This window comes from Theropithecus gelada, chromosome 8 (assembly GCF_003255815.1).
Source record: "Theropithecus gelada isolate Dixy chromosome 8, Tgel_1.0, whole genome shotgun sequence".
Taxonomy (NCBI): Eukaryota; Metazoa; Chordata; class Mammalia; order Primates; family Cercopithecidae; genus Theropithecus; species Theropithecus gelada.
Window position 1 is genome coordinate 93,542,341 of NC_037676.1, and position 21,476 is coordinate 93,563,816.

The 21,476-nt window shown below is 35.9% G+C and overlaps 1 protein-coding gene across 2 annotated transcripts in view; it reads left to right on the forward strand.

Moving 5' to 3' along the window:
- LRRC69 (leucine rich repeat containing 69) overlaps positions 1 to 21,476 on the forward strand; it is a 105,858-nt gene that overhangs the window by 31,559 nt on the left and 52,823 nt on the right. Inside the window, exon 5 of one of the 2 annotated variants that reach the window (XM_025394158.1) lies at positions 2,401 to 2,472. The exons of the other annotated variant lie outside the window; for it this stretch is intronic. Within the exon in view, the coding sequence (XP_025249943.1) occupies positions 2,401 to 2,472 (72 nt within the window). The remainder of the gene's footprint in view (positions 1 to 2,400; positions 2,473 to 21,476) is intronic. 2 annotated transcript variants of the gene reach the window in all.

Below are 21,476 nucleotides of genomic sequence, written 5' to 3' on the forward strand. Positions count from 1 at the left end.
TACTTACATGGGTAGATAGATAGATAGACAGATAACTGGATAGATAACAGGGGATTTATTAGGGGAATTGGCACACATAATTATGGAGACTGAGAAGTCCTACAGCAGGCTATCTGCAAGCTGAAGACCCTGGAGTGCTGGTAGTGTGACTGAGTCCAACTCTGAAAGCCTCAGAACCAGGGAAGCCAATTGTGTAATTCTCAGTTGGAGGTCAAAGGCCTGATTACCGGAGGTGGTGGCTGGAGGGGAAGGGTACTGGTATAAATCTTAGAGTCTAAAGGCTGGAGAGCCCAGAGTTCTGAGGTCCAAGGACAGAAGAAGTGTCCCAGCTCCAGAAGAGAGAGGAAATCACTTTTTTTCATCGAAGTCACTAACTGACAGGATGGTGCCCAGCAATACTGAAGATATCTTTCCTACTCCTTCTACTGACTCACACACCCATCTCCTCTAGAAACAACCTCACACAGACACACCCAAAATAAAGCTTTACCAGCATTCTAAGTATTCCTTAATCCAGCCAAGTTGGCACCTAAAATTAACCATCACACTAGACTTCTTGTAGTTCTATCCCAAACAACTGTTTGCTCTTAATGGAACATCATTTGTTCCAAAGAACTCAAAGAATCTCAGCTTAAACTTCACTTTTTCCAGGAAGCCTTTCCTGACCTCCTAATACCAAATTTTCCACATGTCACTGTTTCCTTAACCCTTCGTAACACTTCTCATTCTCATAGCACAGCTTTGCCCTTGCCTATTTGTGAGTTTTTAAACCTTCATTTTGTGAGTTTTTAAACCTTCATTGAATACTCGTGAGGGGTATACACATGTAAAGATTAGAACAAGGCAGCAACAAATATCAACAGCAATAATAGTGGCAGTCATGGCAGCAAAAATGAACAAATGAAAATGAAAGAGTCGACAGCAATGGAAGTAATGCTATGAAGTGTTTTCAAGTAGGGTGGGAAACCCTTATATCATAACATGAGATACTGAAGGAACACATTGGAGTCTGAAAATCTCTGCAGCTAATACAATACAAAGGAGAGTATCATGGCAATGGAAGATTATGTAGGACTTAAGAAGAGAACTCCCTTCAAGGATTTGCTGCCTAGCTGTAGGGAAGGGGATTGCAGACAGCCTCTAGCTGTTAGCTCTTTCAGGGTCTGCCTTAGCTGCAGAGAGCCTCTTTTCTTGCCCAAGGTCATGCTCTTCCTAAAGCATTCTGCATCTTGTGACCTAACAAGGGAGGGATATAAAGGCTTGGCCATTTCTGCCTGATAGAGAAGAATTTGGATGGGCAACAGCCCTCTGGAGCTCCCCACCCACCTAAACAAGATTCTATTGTGTCTGAATCCCACCTCAACTTCCCCATCTGCTCAGTCCTGCTTCCTGACCCTGCCTTTTATAGGGGTGATCCCTAATAAACATTTAGCACCCCAAATTCCATCTCAGCATCTGCTTCCAGAGAATGAAACCTGAGATAACATGTGACAAAACTGAAGAGGAAGAGTACTGGCATGACTAAAGAGGCATATCGTCTCCCTAGGGAGAGGTATGATCATCAATATATGAGTGACGTTTTAGAAATATCACTATAAGTGGTTGGGACTGTTTAGTAAGTCATACCTCTATTTTTCAATTTTTAAGTTTTTTTTTTTTTTAAATGTTTCCACTTAAAAAGAAATAATACTTATCCTTTGCTTGCTAGTAGAAACACCAGAACCCAGATGCATTATAACAACCGTGTGGTTACTATGGTAATGAGCAGTCACATTTGCCATGTAGTAGAGGCGGTAACAGATCTTCTTTCTTTTATAAGGAAAGGGTTGTGTTAGCACAGGGCTAAGTAAAAGGTAGATGCTTAATAAATCCTGGTGGAATTTTTAATAGAGACAATACTCTAGGATTACATCTGTTTTCTGTTTCTCAACGTCTTTCTATTTTTAATAATTGACAATGTCTACTGAGTGCTCACTACATAGTAGGCCTTTAGTAAGCACTTTCAGATTCGTAACTCATTTAATTAATTCAACAACCATATGACTTAAGGGCTTCTATTAGCATTTTCATTTTACAAATGAAGAAATTGAAGTACAAAGAAATTAAGAAATTTGCCCATAGTTATAGTACCTGCCAGAGGTGAGATTTGAATCTAGAAGTAGTGTAACTCACAGTGGCCATGTTACGTTGCCCCGGAGTGGTCAGAGGAAATGAAGAATTCAAAGATATCTGGCAGTCCAGGATATGGGGATCTGCTTGGGAAGATGTACTGAAGAATTGGTCAGTACAGTGATTAGAAAGACGGCTGCCTTCGTCATGTTGGAGCTTTAAAAAAATTTATGATTTTCCTTATGATTTTGAATATTAGATTAAAAAAATCTCTTCTGTTTTCTGACACAGGAACTTTGTGATCTTAAAAAACTAAGAATCCTAGACATAGCTGGAAATATTATTCAGATATTTCCATCAGGAGTAAGTAGAGTCAACTTTCATTATAACTGAAAAATAATGTTGTTTATGCTATTGAGAATAGAAAAAATATGGGCAGACAGTAAAATCTGTAGTAACTGCAAACTTAAATTATACAAATGACTCAAAGATTTGCTTTTAGAATTTCAAAACCTGTTCTCTCTTGTTTCTTTCTTTGTGCTCTGTGCCTGCTGAACTTGTTTGAACTAAGTGAACTCTGATTGCTATCATAAATATTTTAATATATCAGCTATGATTAAATTTTTTGGTTATTACACACTGCTTTTGGTCACCTCTGACTTTTTGAAAATATTACTTTCCAGAGCATAAATTTTTATCCCTTGTAATTAATCCAAGGGTGACACTTTTGTTAGTTGTTTTTAGGCCATAAACAATGAAAAATGCACTTTTTTCTCATTTGAAAATGAATTTTGACCTCATTTTATTTCAAATACGGTGAAACCGTTTGTCTTGGCAACTCCTAACTTTTGAGAAAGAAATGTCAGTTTTCCTATTGCATTTTTATATCCAATTGAACATGCTTAAATTCATGGGAATAATGAGAAGTCCATCTATCCAGAAGGTATTCAATGAATAGTTATTGACCCATTAATTATTTTTCCTGATTTATCCGCTCTAAATTGAGGTTTCAGTCTTTTTCTGCCTCCTAGAGCAATATTTTATACTGAAGGTAATTCAAATATAAAAAAATGAGTGTAAAGTCTGTGTTTTAGAAAAAAGTATACAGTTTTTAAATTGTGGCAAAATATACACAACGTAAAGTTTACCATTTTGATCATTTTTACTTGTATAGTCCACAGTACTAAGTACTTTCACATTGTTGCACAACCATTGGCATCATCCATCTCTAGAACCTGTTCATCTTCTCCAACTGAAATTCTGTATCCATTCAACTCTAACTCCCCAGTCCCTTTGTACACCTATTTTAGAAGTTCCTATAAATACTTTGAAATACGATATTTCCCCCCTCCATGGCAACCACAAATCTACTCTATGTCTCTGAATTTGACTACTCTGGGTACCTAGAGTACCTAGAGTAAGTGGAACCAGATATTTGTCCTTTTACCACTGACTTATTTCACTTAGTCAAATATGACTAACATTAATTTATCTTATAGAATGTGTCAGAGTTTCCTTCCTTTTTAAGGCTGAATAATATTCAGTTGTATGTATATACGACATTTTGTCTATCCACAGGTATCTGCCCACCTGTGGGACCTTGGGCTGTTTTCTCATTTTGGCTATTGCTGCTATGAACATGGGTATACAAATATTTGTTCTTTATCTGCTTTCAGATCCTCTGGGAATATACTTAGATGAAATTGTTGAATCATATGATAATTCTATGTTTAATTTTTTAAGGAATCACCACAGTGTTTCAAAAAATGTGTAGATTTGAATGTTTAGTAAAAATTGGCTATTGTTAATATTGACCCTGAAAATGCGACATGGTTTTATTTACCCTCTGTGTCTAAATTTAACTCTCTGTGTCCTGTGACGCCTCCCTGACTTCCAAAGCAGCCTTCTGGTGCCACTTTTTCTATGGTATCCCTGGTGCCACTGCTACTTCTATGGTACCTTCTGTTGCCACTTTTTCTATGGTGTTTCTATGGTATGCTTGAGCAACATAATGGAGTAATTCATTTCAAGTCTTTCTCGCTTTTGGATGGTAAGCTTCCAGAGAAAGAATACTCTTTTTTTTCCTCTATACCTGCAGTGTCTTGAATTTTAACTCAATACATATTTGTTAAATGAACAAATCTAACTAACGTTCTTAAACTTCATTTATTTTTCACCTTAGTAATCTGTTAATTGACTGTTTCTTCTATGAAGTGATTCTGTACTTAACAATTCTGATAAAACATAATTACTTAGATCTCAATAATTTAGAGTAATTTTGACAGATCTGAGTTGGTTTCATCTGTGTAGTACCTATTTCAGAAATTTCTATAAACACTCTAACGTAAGATGATCTGCAAACTCATCTGAGCTTTGGTCCAACCATTTCAAATTATTTTGGTTCAACTGATTCAAAATCAAAGTTTCCCACATTAAAAATATGGCACAAGTGGTGGACCTAGAGGATAAATGACTGACTCTAGGTCACACTATGATTATCAGTGAAAGAGAGTAAGTTTCAAAGTAATGGTAGAGAACATTCAAAACAAGCCATACTTTTTGTGAAACAGAGTAGTGTAGAAGTGAATAACATAGACTTTGGAGTCATATACACATGAGTTTAAAGCACTAATTTCCTATTTTCTAAATTTGTGATCTCAATTTGCTTAATTTCTAAGAGTTGCTGTTTCTTCATCTATATAATGACAATATTAAAACCACTAACCTCATAAGGTTGTTATGTCAAGCAGTGACTATGAAGCATTTTGTGCATAGTTGGTTTCCAGGAATGGAAACTATTATATGTTGTGTATAAAATATATACCAATAGTGAAATACTAATAAGTAATATATAATTATAGCAATCATATGCTCTCTACTGGTGATAATAAGAAGCATTAACCTTGTGAAGTACATTTTTAAAAACATTTTTAAACTATGAGAATATTCAAACATACATAAAAACAGACAGAAAAGCAAAATAAAGTTCTGCGTACCCGTTACTTTTAAGTGTATTCTTAACTCAAAGATTTAAAACCGCATTGTGCATTAGTGCCTTTGAGTAGTTTATTTTGCTGCTTTATAACTACTTTTTAAAATAAGTATTTATTTAAGAGTGTTTTGCTATTTTATGATTTAAATAAATTTGGTGTACAATTTAGAAAATGCAATTTTTTTAGAACAGTTTTTTTTCTTTGAAATTCACATGGCATTTGAACATTTGAAACTGTATTTTCTTTCTTTTGAAATGAATTTATTTATACACAAAAGTGAGTCATTTAAAAAAAACATTAAGTAAATGGTGGCACAGGCAGCATGCAGCCCATCATGGTGCTATTTTGTAGCTATGGTGAAAATCATGAAAGAGGTGAATGACTGATGTTTGGAAAACTGCTAGAATATTCATTCTGGGTGGTTGGACTGCCTGAGGGAGAGGTCAGGGTCTGCCTGAATTGGGCATTCTTGGTGGGGGAAGCAGCATGTACGGATTAGTGTGAACGTGTTAGGAAGGGTGGGAAGCTCGTATGATAGTGGTGCAGGGTACTGGGGTGATACAGAGGCCTTCCTCCGAGGTCAGGCTATGGACTTTGACTCCCAGGGGGAGAATCCAGGGGCGGATGCGTTGCAGGGAAGTGACAGCAGGCCAGTGTTTATCAGAAGGTTGGAACCACTGCTAGTAGAGATAGTGCTGTCCAGTGGGCAGGGCCCCAGGCCTCCCATCGTGAACTCTTTCCATTCATCCCCAGCTTAGGTGCAGAGCCACGGATCCTAATTTTCACCAGGACTTTTGTATAAGAATATACATTAAATGGAAATTTACAGTAAAAAATGGGACTATTATAAATATTTGTTCATATGTGTTAGATTAAAAGAGTTTCTGTGTTATTTAGATATTAAGAAAAAATCTGGCATGATCACATAGTGAATGAATTGTTTCAGAAATGGCCAGGTATGGTGACTCACGCTGCAATCCCAGCACTTTGGGAGGCTGTTGTGGGAGGATTGCTTTTGATTCCAGGAGTTCCAGATCAGCCTGGACAACATGGTGAAAACCCTATCTCTACAAAACAAACAAACCACCAAAAAAATTAGCTGAGTGTGGTGGCACACCCTGTGGTCCCAGTTCCTTGAGGTGAAAGTATCACTCAAGCCTGGGAAGTTGAGGTTGCAGGAAGCTGAGATGGTACTCCAGGCTGGGCAACACAGTGAGACCCTGTCTTAAGAAAAAAAAGAAATGTCTTGGTTCTGTTATGAACATGTAGTCAGATCTGCTACAGAGAGACTTTAGTTTCTTTCCTTATCTCTTTTTTCCTTTCCTTTATTTTAACTTAAAAAAAAAAATTAAAACTGAAGAATTTTAGAAGTTGTACAACTTCTGCATTCTTCTTAAAATGTCAAGCAAAATAATAGTATGGAATCAAAAGTTTTGGCTGGGCGCGGTGGCTTACGCCTGTAATCACAGCACTTTGGGAGGCAAGGCGGGTGGATCACCAGGTCAGCAGATCGAGACTATCCTGGCTAACACGGTGAAACGCTCACTCTACTAAAAGTACAAAAAAATCAGCAGGGCTTGGGCGGGTGCCTGTAGTCCCAGCTACCCAGGAGGCTGAGGCAGGAGAGTGACGGGAACCCGGGAGGCAGAGCTTGCAGTGAGCCCAGATAGCGCCACTGCACTCCAGCCTGGGCGACAGAGTGAGACTCCGTCTCAAAGAAAAGAAAGCTTCCATTCCAGGACCTCTTCATGTGTGTTTTTAGAAAAGTCTGTTAAAACAGTTTTTTTCACACGATACTATGTCTGGATTGGTTTTATTATATTTAATTGCCCAGTATGATTTTTCTTTTAAAAAAGTACCATCTGGTCAGGCGCGGTGGCTTCCGCCTGTAATCCAAGCACTCTGAGAGGCCGAGGCAGGCTATCACCTCAGGTCGGGAGTTTACAACCAGCCTAACCAACATGGAGAAACTCCGCCTCTACTAAAAATACAAAACTAGCTGGGCGTGGTGGCGCATGCCTGTAATCTCAGTTACTCAGGAGACTGAGGCAAGAGAATCGCTTGAACCCAGAACGCAGAGGTTGCAGTGAGCCAAGATCATGGTGCCATTGCACTCCAACTTGGGCAACAAAAGCGAAACTCCATCTCAAAAAAAAAAAAAAAGGACTATCCAAGTGTTCTCCATAAGGCGTTAAAATATATCAATAGCAGAAAGATCAGCAAGAGAAAGCAAAACTCTGGGGGCTATTTTGATCTGATCTATCATTGCACAATTTTAGAACATTCTCAGTTTTCTCATATATAATTTTTTGATACCTAATTCCTGTCAGAGACATACCAAATTATTTATTGTGTTAGTTTGCAAGTGTCCTCAGCTTCTTGAATGAATGGGTATTAAGATTTAAGATGTTGTCTTCATTTATCCTTTTGTAAGTAGCATTTTTCCGGTAATTCATTCATTGTAGAAAATAAGTAAATAAATATAGGAAGAGTAAAATGTAAGGTGTCTTTAAGCTTACCTTCCAGAGATAACACTTTATTGTTTTCTTCAAGAATCTCATTTTTATATTCTCATTTAAAAAACCTTCAATGTATGCTGCATAAAGAAATACGTGTCTTACTTTGTCATTTTCACTTAACGTTATATATTAAGCACTTTCCTTAAATGAATATTCTTCAATATGTGATTTTTAATCATTGGGTATTCTTCTACCTTTTCTTTATCATATGTTTACTTTTTCTGACATTTTTATTTATTGCTGGAATTAGAATTGGATTTTGAATGAACAAGCCTTTGAGAGCAAGGATGATCTGAAATAAAATGTCTTTATTTGTATCTGTCTTTGAGAGAATAACATATCTGAAGTATGGCCTTTAGTGGACACTGGGCAATCTATGGCAACACTGTCAGTTGTTCAGTTAGTGCAGGAAACGGTGATACTTGTTTTATTGGTTTCCTGAGGCTGCTATAGCAAAATATCACAACCTGGGGCTTAAAGGACATGTCTTTGTTTTCTCTTCTTAGAAGGATACCAGTCCTTGGATTGTGGCCCACTCTAATCCAGTATGACCTCACTTTAACTAGTTACATCTACAAAGACTGTTTCCACATAAAGTCACATTCTGAGGTTCAAGGTGGATATGAATCTTGGAGGACACTATTTAACCCATTATACTTTGATAGAACATTGAGTTTATTACTCTTATTTAGAATCTGCAAGGGCAATTGGTATAAACCTCCTTGATGAGGTTTATATGACATTCCAATTCCATAAACAATTCCTGAGTACCTTTTCTGTAGCCAAGCTCTCTTCTAATCTGGGGAAGCAAGTGAAGAAATATGAATGTTGCTGTATAGAAACTTTGGAATTTGTGTTTGAAGAAATCTCTAAACATTGAAGTGGAACCTGGAGATATCATAAGAACAAGATAAATATGTGATTTTTAATGATGGACAGAAATTTAAAATTAGAAAAATCAAAGAAACTGGCATGAATTAGCTTGAACAAAGATGCAAGTCAGGTAGGTGGTAATTTCATTGTTGAGTTCAAAATACTAAGGGGAAAGTGACCTGTTGCCTTCGTAACTTTTGATGATAGGGAAAGAAAAAGCATTATTATTTGCTGCTGAAGGGTTTTGGATAGGCTATCATCGTGGGATTTCTGGGAAGAAAGGATTACTAATATTTCTCTTTAGGTCAGAAAACTCAGTCTCTGAAGTAGTTGTGATTCAGTCTTTTCAACAGAAAACAAAGTAAATTATTGAAATTTTATGATTCCTTTGAAACGGTTTTTTATTTAATCTGTTAGTCACAGGTCTTCTTTCTCTAGCTCCTCTTTCCCTCAGGAGCCTAGTTATTTTTCAAACTGCAATCATTTGAAGAAAAAGATGACCTGACAAAAGTGAGAAAAAGTTTTAATGATCATCACCAGGGAACATCATGAGGTTTACGTTTGATGTGAAGTTTATAACAAAATATCATGTATAAAACATTGCAGACCAAATAGAAAACTTCGCATTTCAATAAGCTCTTAGTTAGAATCCTCCATTAGCAATCTATCTAACAACCTGTACTATTATGACTACTTTTCAAATTCACAAATAGTGTTCAGAGTTATCTTTCTGGATGAATATTTTGCCATTATCTAAAAATTTGCAAGTTATCAAATCTGTTTGTTATTGAATATTTCCTTGAAGAAGAGAGATTTGGTATCATTATTCCTGTTTGGAGCTGAGGACATTGAGGCTCCAGAGTAGTTTGTCTGCAGCAGCGACCCTCAAACTTGAATGTGCATCAGAATCCCCTGGATGCCTTCTTAAAACCCAGAAGGGTTTTAAGAAATCCTTCTAGGATTTCTGAGTCAGTAGGTTGGGGATCCCACGGGTTTACATTTCTATTATGTTCTTGGGTAATGCTGATGCTGTAAGTCCAGCAACTACACTTGGAAAACCATTGGCCTGAATGATAGAACAGTGGCAGAGCTTGAACTTGCACTCAAGACTTTTGGCTACACTCTCAGGACTCCTCCTGCCTCTGAGGAATCCATTCTTGTCTCAGGTTGGAGCAATCTCTGTCATGCTATACAAATAAGGCATTTCTTTGAGCTCACTGGGAGTTTGGGTTCTGAGAATTTCACTGTGTCCTTGACTAAAACGATACTCAAGGAACATTCTTTGGACAATAGAATTCTTGTACACTCTGAAAAATATTTCACATAGATACTAGGATTTTGGTATGTGAACACAAGGAATGCCTATATAGTTGGAGGCTGAGTTTTATATGTTGTTTAATTCAGTTAGCCTTACTTCTTTTTAGCCACACTGTGGATGTACTTGGTGCGTATATGCCACTGACAAAACTTCTTAAATATTTATTCATCAGCCAATCTAAAATTGGAGAGATTTTTTAGCATGTGAATTTAACACTAAATTTTATTTTGGAGAAATTTGGGGAAGGCCAAATCTTTATCATGTTACTTTCATTTCTGAGTTTTGCCTTTTTAAAGTTCACCCTTTGCATTGGGTGATTGTAGTTTGGAAGTGAAACTCAAGTGTAGCTAAAACATTTACAAGGATACAGATAAATGTGGCAGCTTACAAGAAAGTGCTTTGCTAAGAGTAGACACTTAAGAAATGTGCTTAAAAAGATGTAAATTATACCCAATGCTACATTTTCCACATGCACTACTTTCTTTCAGTTTCAAATTCATGATATTAACATTCATGTGAATCTGTAGCTTCCATAAACACATTCTGTGTCAGAGTTAAGAATCTTAAGTATTTGTATATCCCTAAGGTTTGTAGGCACATACTGTTTTTATAAGAAAAAAAAAAAAATAAAGCGGGAAAGCCTCATGCAATGTTGTCATGAGAAAAAGTGTGCTTGGACTATTTATGTGAAATCATAGTTATAGCACCTATTCCATTGCATCAATGCCCCTTTTATCCTTCAAGAATTCTTTAGAGTTATCATAAATAAAATCTGAGAATCTGAAAGCAATTTCCTCTTTTACAGTATGAGAAACATAGGAGGAAAAAAATGGAAGGAACTTTCCCAGAAATACAAATCATTTGAATAGTGAAGAGAAGATTTGAATCCATTTTTCCCAAACAAAAATTAAATTTGCCTAGCTTAACAATGTACCCATTCTGTGACCTTGGACAGGTAACTCCATTACTCTATGTCTCACTTTTTTCCTCTGTAAGTTGGGGATATTAATAACACTTGTCTCATCACATTGTTAGGAAAGTGTCTCACATAACAGTTGGTGGTCAGTAATGATAGAATGAATGAATAATTAAGTGAGATAATATATATAAATTCTTATTAGTGTTTGGCACATGACAGATATTGAATGTTATTTTCTTGTCATTTTAAGGTTTGGTCTGAGATACCTGCCCCTCAATCCACCCCAAATTTAGGGTTGTCTCTGAAAGCTTTCAAAGCCATGAGATCACCTGAATGGTTCTAATTTGCAACTGTTAGTGTAACCAACTGATCTGTACCCAAAGGTGTACAAGGGTGACTGGTTTCAGCAGTACACTCTGCTTCCTATTCCCCATGTTGTCTTTGCCCCTGTTCCAGGTTATTTTCCTCTGCAGATTCCTTTACATTCTGTAGGCTTACCTTCCTTGGGCAACAAAACAGAACCAATAAACTATCTCCCTGAACGGGGTCTCCTTTCCCTGGCTCCTTGCCTTTGATTTTCTGTTTATTTCTGTCTTACCCTTTCCCTCTCCCTTGTGGCTCATTTGGTTTGTTTGCCAGACCAGATTCCTCTGGAAATAGGACCTCTCATTACTGAATTCCCTTTTCTTTAGACACTTCACTTAACTTGTTGCCTACTACTTATCCTGATGTCTCTTCTTTTCTTGGATATTTTTAATTTAAAAGGATTTCTCTTTTTATAGCCAATGATTAATGATTTTGATCCACACCAGTCTAAGCATATCTTGCTATGGTGTCCTTGGTTCCAGACACTTGCCTGATATCTAGCATGGTACATATCCTAGTGTACTGTCACTCTCTGTCTGATACTTGTCTAATTCAAATACTACCAGTATCTTTTGTTAGTATATAAATATTTTTGTACTTAATACCATGTCAAGTGAAGAAAGCCATTTTATTTTTGGATGATTTCTCATTTCCAAATGAACTCATCTGCCTTCAATAGAATGATTTCCATATATGAGCAGTAACACAAATATGTGTACATACAGACAAGCATTCCTAGGAGACCATTTAGTTTTGCATTAACAGAAATATTTCTGTGAAATTGATTGAACATTTGGAGAATGTCTATTTCAAATTTAAACATGTCCATGATCAAAAATGTCCTTAAGTGGTCCAGAAAGTGCAATACAATTGTGGGAAAGAAACTCCTTGGGAAAGTGAAATTGTGATGTTTGCCTTGTATCAAAACTCCTATTAAAACTTTTGAAACTCTTTTGCAAGATGGTAGAAAATAGCCTAGAAGTTTAAAAGTGATACACAGGGAAATGTCCATAAAACTGTGGTCAAGAACATCCTGAATATCTCCACAATATAGTGATTTCCTTGGAACTCTCCACTTTGCTCAAATTGCCATGAGAAATTCCAGTTGGCTGCCTCATTCCCATTGTTGTTCTGCCTCTTTCGATTAGCAACATTAGAGATCCACTTTATTCTTGTTCCCATATGAATAGTTTATTTTCTCTGTTTAATGTTAAGGAAAAGTATACCCTATTCTTGAAGCTCATTAAATGCCTCTCTAAAATTTGACCTTGATTTTAAAATAGTATAATTTTCTTTGGTTGTCAATGCTGCCTTCAGTGGCTCAGTTTATTAGGAGCCATACATTCAAAACAACATTCACTGACCTTTTAAAAAAATGGGACACAAGCCAATGCTTTTCTAATGGAAACCCCTTGTGGGTTCTGTGGTTTTATGTAAGTGATGTAAGCTTAGCTAATATAGAATTAGTGAGTTCCAAAACTTGACTAAATGCTTTCCCTGTCACTACTTTTATGAGAATGAGATCATGTTTTCTGCTGTTCCTTATATGGGGGTGGGTGAAGAAGAGGGTGTTGAATTATACGTTATTGCTTCTTTCACCATTGTAATTTTAAAATTTCAGGGGGTAGACTTTTTGAAATGAAAAGCAGAGAGAAAAAAATCATAAAATATTATTCTTGATGCAATGGTGATTTTGTTCAAATTCTTGTTTTAAAAATTGAGGGCCCAATTAAGTTAGGGAATACAACTATCTTTCTCTTTTTACTTAAATTACATAATTTGAGTTCTGACTTTCTACTTCTATATGTGATTTTATTGGAATTAAAGATAGGCTGACCCTGAATGCCTATAAAATATAAGTGCTGCAAAGGACCTGTTTCGCATGGTATAGTGGTTGGTGAAATGATGTTCACCAACCACTATCGCTAGCTACCCTTGGAAATTTTATTCTTCTAGCCAAGTACCTAATGAAAGTGATTCAGGAGATAAAGGGGATGCCTTGCTTACCTTCAAAATGGAGATCCTCAAATTTCAGCAACATTCACCTCTCACCTCTCTTGTTGAGAGGTAGGAAGGACAGGCTCATAAGGTCAGAGAGTTGGAACTGCTGTTTTTTTAGTCTTGCAGTAAAAGTGGAGTTCAAATGATTTCAAAATCAGGGCCAATATTTTTCAGAAAGTAAACTTTAAAAAATTAGAAATATTATAAAGAGAGACTGATTGAAATCAAACGTGGCTCTTGTACAGACTGTTTAAGCATTGATTTTCATTTAGATGATTTCTCTCTCTCTCCCTTCCATCTCCAAGTAATCTCTATGGAGGTCGGGGTTTTTGTCCCTTTCACTGATGTATTCCAAACTTATAACAGTGCTTAGCACAGAGTAGGCACCCAATAAATAATTGCAGAAAGGATGGGTAGATGGATAGATTGATGGGTGGGTGGATATGGATTTTACATAACAAACATGATTGCTTTGCTCTTCTGAAAAATCAAAACTAATTTGTGACAATTAATAATTAAGTTGTTTTAAGGCAGTGGATTTCAACCAGGGAAGATTTAGCCCTCCCTCCATGTCCCAGGGATATTTGGCAATGTCTGGAGATATTTTTGGTTGTGAAAACTAAGGAGTGATACTGCTGGCATCTAGTGAGTAGAAGCCAGAGATCCTGCTAAATGTTCTGTAATGCATAGGACAGTCCCCCATAACGAAGTATTACCTGGCCCAAAATGTCCATGTTGAGATTGAGAAACTATTTTACATTCCCACCAACAGTTGATTTAAGGGATTGACTATTTCTTTATGTTCTCCAGGCCTTAATCCTAATACAATACATCTTTATCAAATAGATTTTAGAGTGTATAATAATCAGCAATGTGCTTGTTAAAATGTTGATCCCTGGGCCCCATGCTCATATATTGTAAATTATTGCTAATAATGCTTTGGCTTTAAAGCTTATTTTTTTCTTGTATGAATATAGCTATATTATATATAAACATATAATATATATTATATATTTTGATTCACATTTACATGATGTATCTATTTTCACTGCCTACTTTCAGCCTTTTTATATCCTTACATTTTAGATGTATATTTTATAAATACCATATAATACTTCATTTAAGAAAATCCATCTGACTGTTCTTTCTTTCTCTTTGTTTGAGATGGGGTCTTGCTATTTTCCCCAGGCTGGTCTTGAACTCCTGAGCTTAAGCTATCTTCCCACTTCAGCCTCCTGAGTAGTTGGGACTACAGGCATGTGCCAATTTTCCCAGCCTGCTGGGTATATTTAATTTGTTCTACTTGTTCTGTACTCCTTTTATCTTTTTTCTTGCCTTCTTTTGAAATAATTGGATACTCTTTATGGCACATTTTTAAAAAATCTTATGAAGTTTTATATCATTTTACTATTCTTATTTTAAAACTTATTTTATTTTAGGTTCCGGGATACATGTGCAGAATGTGCAAGTTTGTTACATAGGTAAACCTGTGCCATGGTGGTTTGCTGCACCTATCAACCCATCACCTAGGTATTAAAACCTGCATGCATTAGCTATTTGTTCTGGTGCTCTCCCTACCTTGCCCCCTCAACAGGCCTTGGTGTGTATTGTTCCCTTCCCTGTGTCCATGTATTCTCATTTTTTAGCTCCCACTTATGAGTAAGAACATGTGGTGTTTGGTTTACTGTTCCTGGGTTTGTCTGTTGAGTATGATGACTTCCAGCTTCATCATGTCCCTGCAAAGGACGTAATCTTATGCCTTTTTATGGCTGCATAGTATTCCATGGTGTATATCTACCACATTTTTTTATCCAGTCCATCATTAATGGGCCTTTAGGTTGGTTCCAAGTCTGTGCTATTGTAAATAATGCTACAATAAACATATGTGTGCATGTATCTTTATAATAGAATGATTTATGTCCCTTTGGGTATTATACCCAGTAATGGGATTGTTGGGTCAAATGGTATTTCTGGTTCTAGATTGTTGAGGAATCACCACACTGTCTTCCACAGTGGTTGAACTAATTTACATTCCCACCAACAGTGTAAAAGCGTTCTTATTTATCTGCAGCCTTGCCAGGATCTGTTGTTTCTTGACTTTTTAATAATCGCCATTCTCACTTTTGTGAGATGCTATCTCATTGTGGTTTTGATTTACATTTCTCTAATGATCAATGATGTCGAGCTTTTTTTCCATATGTTTCTTGGCCGCATAAATGTCTTCTTTTGAGAAGTGTTTGTTCATGTCCTTTGCCCACTTTTTGATGTTTATTTCTCTTGAAAATTTGTTTAAGTTCCTTGTAAATTCTGAATATTAGACCTTTGTCAGATGGGTAGTTTGCAAAAATTTTCTCCTATTCTGTAGGTTGCCTGTTCGCTCTGGTGATAGTTTCTTTTGCTGTGCACGGACTCTTTAATTATATCCCATTTGTCAATTTTTGCTTTTGTTGCCATTGCTTTTGGTGATTTCATCATAATATCTTTGCCCATGCCTATTTTCTGAATAGTATTGCCTAGGTTTTCTTCTAGGATTTTTATGCTTTTGGGTTTTATATTCAAGTCTTCAATCCATCTTGAGTTAATTTTTGTATAAGGTGTAAGGAAGGGGTGCAGTTTCAGTTTTCCACACATGGCTAGCCAGTTTTCCTAGCACCATTATTTTCCTACAACCATTATTAAATAGGGAATACTTTCCCCATTGCTTGTTTTGTCAGGTTTGTTGAAGATCAGATGGTTGTAGATTTACCGTCTTATTTCTGAGATGTCTATTCTGTTCCCTTGGTCTAAGTGTCTGTTTTGTTACCAGTACCATGCTGTTTTGGTTACTGTAGCCTTGTAGTACAGTTTGAAGTCAGGTAGCGTGATGCCTACAGTTTTGTTCTTTTTGCCTAGGATTGTCTTGGCTATTAGAGTTCTTTTTTGTTTGCATACGAATTTTAAAGTAGTTTTTTCTAATTCTGTGAAGCATGTCAATGGTAGTTTGATGGGTATAGCATTGAATCTATAAATTGCTTTGGGCAGTATGGCCATTTTCACGATATTGATTCTTCCTATCCACAAGGATGGAGTGTTTTTCCATTTGTTTGTTTTCTCTCTTATTTCCTTGAGCAGTGGCTTGTGAGTGTGCCAAATAACCAGCTAGCATCATGATGACATCATGAAATTCCCACATTACAGTATTAACCTTAAATGTAAATGAACTAAATGCCCCAATTAAAAGACACAGACTGACAAATTGGATAAAGAGTCAAGACCCATCAGTGTGCTGTATTCAAGAGACCCATCTCATGTGCAAAAACATACATAAGCTCAAAATAAAGGGATGGAAGAAAATTTACCAAGCAAATGGCAAGCAGATAAAAGCAGAGGTTGCAATTCTAGTTTCTAACAAAACAGACTTTAAACCAACAAAAATCAAAAAAGACAAATAAGGGCAGTATATAATGGTAAAGGGATCAACAAGAGTAACTATCCTAAGTATATATGCACCCAATACAGGAGGACCCAGATTTGTAAAGCTAGTTCTTAGAGAACTACAAAGAGACTTAGACTCCCACACAATAATAGTAGGAGACTTTAACACCCCACTGTCAATATTAGACCAATCATTGAGACAGAAAATTAACAAGGATATTCAGGACTTGAACTCAACTCTGGATCAAGTGGACCTGATATCTACAAAACTCTCCATTGGCAATCAACAGAATATACAATCTTCTCAGTTTCACATGGTACTTACTCTAAAATTGATCAAATATTTGGAAGGAAAGCACTCCTCAGCAAATTGCAAAATAACTGAAATCATAACAAACAGTCTCTCAGACCCCTGTGCAATCAAATTACAACTCAAGATTAAGAAACTTAATCAAAACCACACAACTACATGGAAATTGAACAACCTGCTCCTGAATAACTCCTGAGTAAATAATAAAATTAAGACAGAAATCAAAATGTTCTTTGAAAACAATGAGAACAAAGAGACAATGTACCAGAATTTCTGGGATGCAGCTAAAGCAGTGATAAGAGGGAAATTATAGTACTAAGTGCCCACATCAGAAAGCTAGAAAGATCTCAAATTGACACCCTAACATCACAACCAAAAGAATTAGAGAAGCAAGAGCAAACAAATCCAAAAGCTAGGAGAAGACAGGAAATAACTAAGATCAGAGCAGAACTGAAGGAGATAGGGACATGAAAAATCCTTTAAAAAAATCTATAAATCCAGGAGCTGATTTTTTTAAAAAAATTAATGAAATAGACTGCTAGCTACACTAATAAAGAAGAAAAGGGAGAAGAATCAAATAGGCACAATGAAAAACTACAAAGGGGATATCATCACTAACCCCAAAGAAACAACCATCAGAGAATACTGTAAATACCTCTTTGCAAATAAACTAGAAAATATAGAAGAAATAGATAAATTCCTAGACACACCCTCCCAAGACTAAACCAGGAAGAAGTCAAATCCTTGAATAGACCAATAACAAGTTCTCAAATTGAGGCAGTAATAAATAACCTACCAACCAAAAAAAAAAAAAAAAAAAAAAAAAGCCCAGGATCAGATGGATTCACAGCTGAATTCTACCAGAAGTACAAAGAGGAGTTGGTACCATTCCTTCTGAAACTATTCCAAATAATTCAAAAGGAGAGACTCCTCCCTAACTCGTTTTATGAGGCCAGCATCATTCTGATACCAAAACCTGGCAGACACAACAAAAAAAAGGAAACTTCAGGCCAGTATCTCTGATGAGTATTGATGCAAAAATCCCCAATAAAATACTGGCAAACTGAATTTAACAGCACATCACAATGCTTATCCACCATGGTCAAGTTGTCTTCATCCCTGGGATGCAAGGCTGGTTCAACATATACAAATCAATAAATATAATTCATCACATAAATAGAACCAATGACAAAAACCCCATGATTATCTCAATAGATGCAGACCAAGTCTTCGATAAAATTCAACATCCCTTCATGTTAAAAACTCTCAATAAACTAGGTATTGATGGAACATATCTCAAAATAATAAGAACTATTTATAACAAACCCACAGCCAATATCACATGGAATGGGGAAAAGCTGGAGGCATTTCCTTTGGAAACTGGCACAAGACAATCATGCCTTCTCTCACCACTCCTATTCAACGTAGTATTGGAAGTTCTGACTAGGGCAATCAGGTAAGAGAAAGAAATAAAGGGTTTTCAAATATGAAGAAAGGAAATCAAATTGTCTCTGTTTGCAGACGACACGATCCTATATCCAGAAAACCCCGTTGTCTCAACCCAAGAGATCCTTAAACTGATAAGCAACTTCAGCAAAGTCTCAGGATAGAAAATCAATGTGCAAAAAAATTACAAGCATTCCTATATACCAACAGTAGACAAGCAGAGAGCCGAATCATGAATGAACTTCCATTCACAGTTACTACAAAGAGATTAAAGTATGTAGGAATATAGCTAACAAAGGATGTGAAGGACCTCTTCAAGGAGAACCATTTTTCTATTCTTTTAACTGACTACCCTAAAAATTAAAAAACATTATTGCATGCTTTATGAAAAGTATTTATTTGGTACTTTTTCTGTCCTCTTAGACAATTCAAAACTTTCCATTACATACCTCCATCTTTTAAAAAAATTTTTAGGCAACACATAATAATTGTACATATTTATGGGGTAGAGAGTGAGATTTTTATACATATATACAATGAGTAATGATTGAATCAGAGTAGTTAGCATATCCATTACCTCAAATATTCATCAGTTCTTTGTGTTGGAAACATTCAACAACCTATTTGAAATTCAGCTATTTGAAAACATACCATAAATTATTAACTATAGTCACCGTACGGTGCTATAGAACACTAGAACACTAGAACTTCTTTCTCCTCTCTAGCTGTAATTTTGTGTTTGTTAACTAACGTTTTCCTCACCTCTTCCCTACTCTTCCCAGCCTCTAATAACCACTATTCTATGCTCTACTTCTATGAACTCAACATTTTTATCTCACACATGAGTGATAACATGGCATTTATCTTTCTGTGCCTGACTTATTTTAGTTAACATAATGTCCTCCAGGTTCATCCATATTGCCTCGAATAACAGGATTTCATTCTTTTTATGACTGAATAATATTCTGTGTGTGTGTGTGTGTGTGTGTGTGTATGCAACATTTTCCTTATTCCTTAATCTGTTGCTGGATACTTAGGTTGACTACATATTGTACTGATGTAAACATGGGGGTGCAGATGTTTCTTTGGTATACTGATTTCTTTTCCTTTGGAAATACTCAATGGTACTGCTAGATCATACTGTAGTTCTATTCATAGATTTTTGAGGAAACTTCGTACTGTTTTTCATAATAGATGTACTAATTTATGTTCCCATCTACGGTGTATGAGTTTTCTTTTCTTTGTGTCCTCACCAGCATTTATTTATTTTTATTTGTTTGTATTTGTTACAACAAATTCAAACTTTTGGACAAGAGCCATTCCAACTGGGATGAGATATGTCTTACTGTGGTTTAGATTTGCATTTTCCTGGATGATTAGTGATGTTAGACCTGTTGGTACTTGTTGATACTTGTTGGCAATTTGTGTGTCTTCATTTGAGAAATGTCTATTCAGATCCTTTGCCAATTTTTAAATCAAATTATTTGGAGTTTCCTTTTGCTCTTGAGTTGGGTTCTTGTTTCTTCTCTATATTAATCACTTGTAGGATGAATGGTTTAGAAATATTTTCTACCTTTCTATAAGTAATCTCTTCACTCAGTTGATTGTTTCCTTTAATATACAGAAACTTTTAAGTTTGATATAATCTTGTCTATTTTTGCTTTTGTTGTCCGTGGTTTTGAGTATTTTTTTAATTCTCTTTTTAAAAAAATTATTCTTTCTATTTTGATTTTGGTGTGGGCATAAAATCTTTGCCCACACCAATTCCTGAAGTGTTTCCCTTATGTTTTCTTGTAGTAGTTTTATAGTTTCAGGTCTTACGTTTAAGTCTTTAATTCATCTTGAGTTGATTTTTGTTTATGATGGGAGATATGAGTCTAGTTTCAATCTTCTGTTTATGGATATTCAATTTTCCCAGCACCGTTTATTGAAGAAGCTCTCCTTTTAGTGTATGTTCCTGGCACCTTTGTCAAAAATCAGTTGACTGTAAATATATGGATTTATTTCTGGGTTCTCTATTCTGTTCCATTGGTCTAAGTGTCTTTTTTAAACCAGTTCTATGCTGTTTTGGTTACTATAGCTTTGTGGTATATTTTGAAGTCAGGTAGTTCAATGACTCTAGGTTTGTTCTTTTTGCTTAGAATTGTTTTGGTTCTTGGGGATCCTCTGTGGTTCCATATGAATTTTAGAATTACTTTCTCTGTTTCTGTGAAGAATATCATTGGCATTTTGATAGGGATTGCTTCGAATCTGTAGATTGCTTTGTGTAATATGATCACTTTAACAATATGAATTCTTCCAATCCATGAAAATGAGATGTCTTTCCATTTTTGTGTGTGTCCTCTTTAATTTCTTTTAGCAGTATTTTGTAGGTTTCATTGTGGAAATCTTTCACCTTTTGGGGTAAATTTATTTTTAGCTTTAGAAATCTTTTGTAGCTACTGTAAATGGGATGAATTTGTTCTTGATGAATTATTTATTACTAGTGTATAGAATTACTACTAATTTTTGTTTGGTTGATTTTGTATCCTGCAACTTTATTGAATTTGTTAATTAGTTCAAACAGGTTTTTTTTGGTGGAATCTTTAGTTTTTTTTTAATGTATAAGATCATGTTATCTGCAAATAGGGACAATTTGACTTCCTGTTTCTTAATTTCATTGCTTACTATTTCTTTGTCTTACCTAATTACTCTCTTAGGAACTCCAGTACTGACATGGTTTGGTTCTGTGTCCCCACCCAAATCTCATGTTGAATTGTAATCTCCAATGTTGGGGGACGGACCTAGTAGGAGGTGATTGGATTATGGGTGCAGATTTACCCCATACTGTTCTTGTGATAGTGAGTGAGTTCTCATGAGATCTGGTTGTTTAAAAATGCACAGCACTTCCCCCTTCGCTTTCTTTCCTGCTGACCATGTGAAGATGTGCCTTGCTTCCCCGTCATCTTCTTCCATAATTGTAAGTTTACTGAGGCCTCTCCAGACATGCCTCATGTACAGTCTGTGGAACCATGAGTCAATTAAACCTCTTGTCTTCAGTCTCAGGCAGTTCTTTACAGCAGTGTGAGAATGGAGTAATACAAGTATTATATTATGTTATATAAAAGTGGTAAAAAATAGACACCCTTGTCTTGCTCCAGATGTCAGAGGAAAAGCATTCTTTTCCCTGCTGAAAACTTTTCCTTACTCACTATGTTTTTACTGTTGG